Below are 5,925 nucleotides of genomic sequence, written 5' to 3' on the forward strand. Positions count from 1 at the left end.
CCTCTCCCCCAAGGCTGTAGGCACAGTCACCTGATTATGGACACCTAGTTTTCCAAGGTACCAAGTGGGTCAGGGCAGGAGGTGCTAAGAACAGAAACACTGCCCATTGAAACACTGGAGGGCACGGTGTCCTTAGCAAATCCCGGGGTTAAATGCCTTCTCTACTGTTAGAAGTTTTTGGTTGGTTTTTTAGAGTTCTGAGTTAACAAGAATAGTTGTTAAGTGTTACTGAACAGTTATATATATATATATATATATATATATATATATGTATATATTTGATTTTTGGGTTAAGGAGCTAGAAAGAAAAAGGGAAATGCAAGAAAATTAAGAACATGCTCAGGCATAGCTCCATGGCAGAATGCCTGCTGAGCTTGCACAAGTATCCAATAATGCAAAAGGGAGTGGAAGTGGGAGGGAAGGAAGTAAAAACATACATAAATCAATAGGAAGAACTGAATAAAAGATATCAAGTGGAGGACTGATATGAGTAGTGCCCGTGATCCCAGCGCTTGAGAAGCTGAGGCAGGGGCATTGCTTCTGGCTGTCGTTTCTCCTGAAATACTTTGTATTTCTCTCATGCCTTCAGTTTGGAGTTCCACTGTATAAAAGAGGTTCCCTTTTCCACTTCATCTTTTAGATGAAAGATTTATTTGCTTTTATTTTATTTTTATTTTATTATTTTTTATTTATTTTATGTGTATGAGTACACTGTAGTTGTACAGGTGGCCGTGAGCTATCATGTGTGTGGCTGCTGGGAATTGAACTCAGGACCTCTGCAGGCCCTGCTCACTCTGACATCACTGTAGCTGTCTTCAGATGTACCAGAAGAGGGCATCAGATCTCATTATGGATGGTTGTGAGCCACCATGTGGTTGCTGGGATCTGAACTCAGGACCTTTGGAAGAGCAGTCAGTGCTCTTACCCACTGAGCCATCTCACCAGCCCTATTTGCTTTTATTTTTGAATGTGAGTGGTTTGTCTGCATTTATGTCTTGTACCATGTGCATGCAATGCCCATGACAGCCAGAGGAGGGCACTGTAACAGGAGTTACAGATGGTTGTTACCTGCCACGTGCGTCGTCCTTGGAACCAAACCTGGCTCTTCTTGAAAAGCAGGGAGTGCTCTTAACAACCCTGCCGTCTCTCTACCCCCACTGATATATATATGTGAATTATTTATTATTTATATTAAGTGTGGAGTTATAGGTCTTTATTTTACGGCATCATCATTTTTCTCATCATTTGGTCTGTCTCTCATATGATCCCTTCTTTGACTACTGTGGTGACTGTGTGTTGGTTCACAATTTGTGTGTGTGTGTGTGTGTGCGCGCGCGTGTGCGTGCGTGTGTGTGTGTGTGTGTGTGTGTGTGTGTGTGTGTGTGTGTGTTGGTAGGTCAAGGTCAACTTCGAGTGTCTTGTTGTTTTTGGAGTTTTTTTGTTTTTTCCAGACAGGGTTTCTCTGTGTAGCCCTGGCTGTCCTGGAACTCACTCTGTAGACCAGGCTGGCCTCAAACTCAGAAATCTGCCTGCCTCTGCCTCCCAAGTGCTGGGATTAAAGGCGTACGCCACCACTGCCGGGCTCTGTATTTTTAAAGACAAGTTCTCCTACTGAAACTGAAGCTCATCAATCCAGCTAGGCAAGCTGGCTAACGATCTTTACACCACCTTCTTGTTGTTGGGTGTGAAGCTATTCTTGGTTGTCAACTTGACTATGTCTGGAATTAACTAAAACCCGAAATGGCTGGGCACAGCTGGGCAGGATTTTTTTCTCAGTTAAATCATTTGAAATGGGAATACCCACTTCTAATCTGGATCTTCGAAGCGGGAAGATCTACCTTTAATGTAGGCCACGCCGTCTGTGGGCAGCCTAGATAAACGATATGGGCGAAGGGGGGTCCCCTTTGCCTGCTTGCCCTCTCTAGCACGTTCCTTCCTTCCCTGGCATCAGAGCCGCCTTCTTTCTGATTCTGGTGTATACTGAAGACCACCTGAGACATCTAGTTCTTGTGAACAACTGCTGGACTTTGGACCTTCTGTTTGTACACAGCCATGGTTGGACTAGTTAGACCAGAGTCTATAAGCCATTATAATAAATCCCCTTTATACATACATACACACACACACACACACACACACACACACATACCTTCTGTACATATAGAATGTATACAAATATAGAAAGAATGTATAGAAGAATGAATGTCCTATTCTAGAGAACTCTAACACACTGGGGTTGCAGGTGTGTGTGACTATACACCTAGCTTTCACGTGGATTCTGGGGCCCTGAACTCAGCTCCTTGTGCTTGCATAGCAGGTACTCTACAACTGAGCCATCTCCCCAGTCCCCCTATTCCTTTCTTTGTCAGCAAGTTACTTAAGACAAGGCAGCTCTGCCTGTGAGAGGAGATGCTTCTGTAGGACTTCTTTCCCATCCTTTAGGTATTCCATACTGATGGAATGACATATTCACTTTATACATTCAGTTATGGTCAATGGCTGAAACCATTTGTTTTACTAATCATAGTCCTTCAGTGTTTGTGGTTTCAAGATCTTTGAGCTTAGTTCTTGTGTCCTTTGTCGTGAATTTATATTTTGGGGCACATATCTTTTCTGGCATAACACAGTCAGGCTCCTTTTATATTCCTCTTGTCAGATTCTATATGAGCCCTATCTCCAAGAAACCAAGTTTATCTTGTTGATACGTAATAGATCCAGCTAGGTAATCCAGCTGGGTCCACTCTGTAGGGTCCACACACATACATATAAACACACTAATAAATAAACACTTTAAAAGTTATCCTTGGGCTGGAGAGATGGCTCAGCAGTTAAGAGCACTGACTGCTCTTCCAAAGGTCCTGAGTTCAAACCCTAGCAACCACATGAGAGTTCACAACCATCCGTAAAATGAGATCTGATGCCCTCTTCTGGGGTGTCTGAAGACAGCTTACAGTGTACTTACATATAATAAATAAATAAATACATCTTTTTAAAAAAAGTTATCCTTACAAATTTATTCTGCCATTTTAATTTTGGGCTAGCAGACAAGTTTACATACTTATGTTGTATAGTGTAAGTTGGCACACATGTACACCGAGTAACAGGCAGATCTAAATGATGATCATGTTCCCAGAGGACAGGGAGACATCGGTAAATGTTTTCTCCTAGGTTACATACTCAGGCCTTACATAAAAATCATTAACCCATTTCAGCTCATTTTTAGATGTGAGATAAGGGTTCAGTTTGATTATTCTGCCTCTGTCCTTTGGACCACTTGTTCAAAATCATGTTCTTTCCTGTTGTGCATCCTTGTCAAAGGTCAGCTGAGCATGTATGCCTGCATTTTTTTTGGTTTTTGATTAGTGTATGTATGCTTCTTACTATTTAAGAACCGCCATGCTCCAATTATTATAGTTTTGTGATATGTTTTGAAATCAGGAGGCTTGATGCTCATGTCTTTGTTCTGTCTTAGATTACTTTGCCCACTGAAGGGCATTTTAGTTCATTTGGACTCTTATCCATGAAGATCTCAGACTGGATAGTTCATAAAGAGTAGAAATGTATTTTCTTGTTATTTTCGGATTGCGGGAATTCCAAGACTAAGGCATTGAAATCAGATGAGGGTCCTGATATGTGAAATCTGAGTCTGATTCACACAAAAGAGCCCTCATTGGCAAATAATTTCTCTTCCTACTCCTTCCCCCCCTCTCCTTTTCTCCCTTCTCTTCCCCCTCTTTTCTTCCCTTTCTTCTTCTCCTCTTCCCCTCCCTCTCTTCCCCTTCTTCCCTTTCTTCTTCCTCTTCCCCACTCCCCTTTCCCTGCTCCCTCTCCCTCCCCCTCCTTTTTCTTCTTGAGACAATATCTCATATAGCCTAGGTTGGCCTTGAACTCACCATGTAGTTAAATCTGACCTTGGATTCCTGCTCTTTCTGACTCTACCTCCCAAGTGCTGGGTTTACAGATATGCTCCACCATACCCGGAGCCAAATTATTTCTCAAAAGTGTTACCTCTAAACACTGTCAGGTACTGTCAGGCTAGCAGTACCTGAACTTAGCAGGACACCATCAAACAAAAGCAGTATCTTTTTCTGGCTCCAAATGGATTTTAGGACTTTCAAATACATTTCTGTTAAAAAGGGCATGTAGATTTTGATAGGGTTTTTATTACATCTGTAGATCATAGCATATAGATCATAGTATATAGGATTTTGATTCATGATACTAATCATGATAATATACCTAGTTATTGAACTATAGGTCACCATGACTAGTGACATGTTAAAAGTGTTGTAAATTCTCATATATAATACAAAAGCTATTCTATGCTATAATGATTGAGTCTTCCTTCTGACCACTAGAATTATTAGTAACTTTTATTATTTCAGAATGACATTAAGTTTCAGTGGTAAACTGTTTTTTTTTATATACATGCCAAAAGTAGGTTTACTGGAGAAAACATTTCAATGTCTCTATTTTTATCTAGCTCAGAGATCATATATGGTAGGCCATGATTGATTACCCCGAAGTCAATGGCAAATTCTTTTTTTTTTTTTCTTCGAGACAGGGTTTCTCTGTATAGCTCTGGCTGTCCTGGAACTGACTCTGTAGACCAGGCTGGCCTCGAACTCAGAAATCCGCCTGCCTCTGCCTCCCAAGTGCTGGGATTAAAGGCGAGTGCCACCACTGCCTGGCCAATGGCTAATTCTCGTGAAGGAAGCTTGTTCATCACAGAATAATCAAATATTTACTGTTGGCCCTGCACTGGTTTTCAAAAAGCTAATTATGCGTTGTTCAGTACTGATGAACACCAAAGGACTGAATGTGGCATAGCCATTGGACACAAACATCTGGACACAGCGATGGGTTGGGTCATTATTCCACATAACTCTTGAGGAAGAGGCAATGGAATCCAGACAGTACATCACCAAAAAGAAACTCAGTAGCAACAAAATGTTCCTGACTGCCCTCTGCTCTGGGGATGCTTTGTGGGAAATGCTGCTGTCTCGAAGGTACTGACATCGCCTTTTGTGTCTGCACAAGACAGTCACCATGTATACATTTGAAAGCACCATGAGCCCTACTAGAGAGGCATCCCGGAAGACAGCCAGTATAGAAAGTAAGTGTCTCATGATGTCACTAACGACCCAGAGAGAACAGGACTTAGTGACCAGTATAAGAATGTGTGAGGTCACGTTGTGGGTGGCAACAATGGAGTTCAGGAAACTATTAACAGACATGTAGAAGGCCCACAGGGAGAGAAAGCAGCACAAGTTGTGCCAGAAGGAATTAGGTTTGACCTTTGCCAAACAGGAACTCCTGGGGCTGAGGATGATGACCTGGAGAACGCTCAGGTGACAGGTAGCACAGATGGAGACACTCCTCATCAGCCTGTACAAGGAGATCACTGATTTACACGTGAAGTCATCCCAAAACCCCCGGGTCTCCAAAATGTCTGTAGCCATGACAGCCATGGCCAGCAGCATCACTATGTGGCTTAGAGCCAAGACATCAATGATCACGATGCTGGGCTTGTGCCTGAGCTCCTGAAAGAATGTGACCATGTGGCAGAGCAGGAGGATGGTGTTAGCTGAGACCCCAAAGGCGATTTCAGAAAAAAAAGCATTTCTTATGCTATTGTTATTGTATACTTGGTTGTTCCTGTTCATCTTATGGGGGGAGAAACGCACAAGGGTACATCTGAAAGCAACACAAGCAAAACCAGTTATTACCCACTGCTGTCTTCATCCATCTCAGCTGACACTATGGCTGTCATGGAATGGACAAATCGTGGTGTACCCTGAGCTGGATCCTCAGGTTCTCCAGGAACCCACCCCCTTCTCTTTCTCTCCCGCTCCTTCTCCCTCCCTCTCTCTCTCCCTCTCCCCCTCCCTCCTCTCTCCCCCCTCCTCTTCTTTCCCCCCTCCC

The 5,925-nt window shown here is 42.9% G+C and overlaps 1 protein-coding gene across 1 annotated transcript; it reads right to left on the minus strand.

Annotated features, from left to right (window-relative positions):
- Nucleotides 1-4,736: 4,736 nt before the first annotated feature.
- Nucleotides 4,737-5,666, minus strand: LOC116097002 (vomeronasal type-1 receptor 90-like). The gene has a single exon (XM_031379422.1). The coding sequence runs from the start codon at nucleotides 5,664-5,666 to the stop codon at nucleotides 4,737-4,739; it is 930 nt and encodes a 309-aa protein (XP_031235282.1).
- Nucleotides 5,667-5,925: the final 259 nt, after the last annotated feature.

This window comes from Mastomys coucha, unplaced genomic scaffold, assembly GCF_008632895.1.
Source record: "Mastomys coucha isolate ucsf_1 unplaced genomic scaffold, UCSF_Mcou_1 pScaffold1, whole genome shotgun sequence".
NCBI classification, from domain to species: domain Eukaryota; kingdom Metazoa; phylum Chordata; class Mammalia; order Rodentia; family Muridae; genus Mastomys; species Mastomys coucha.

Bases quoted from the DNA above. Each gene is read 5' to 3' on its own strand.
- LOC116097002 (XM_031379422.1), bottom strand. From the start codon at position 5,666: ATGAACAGGAACAACCAAGTATACAATAACAATAGCATAAGAAATGCT.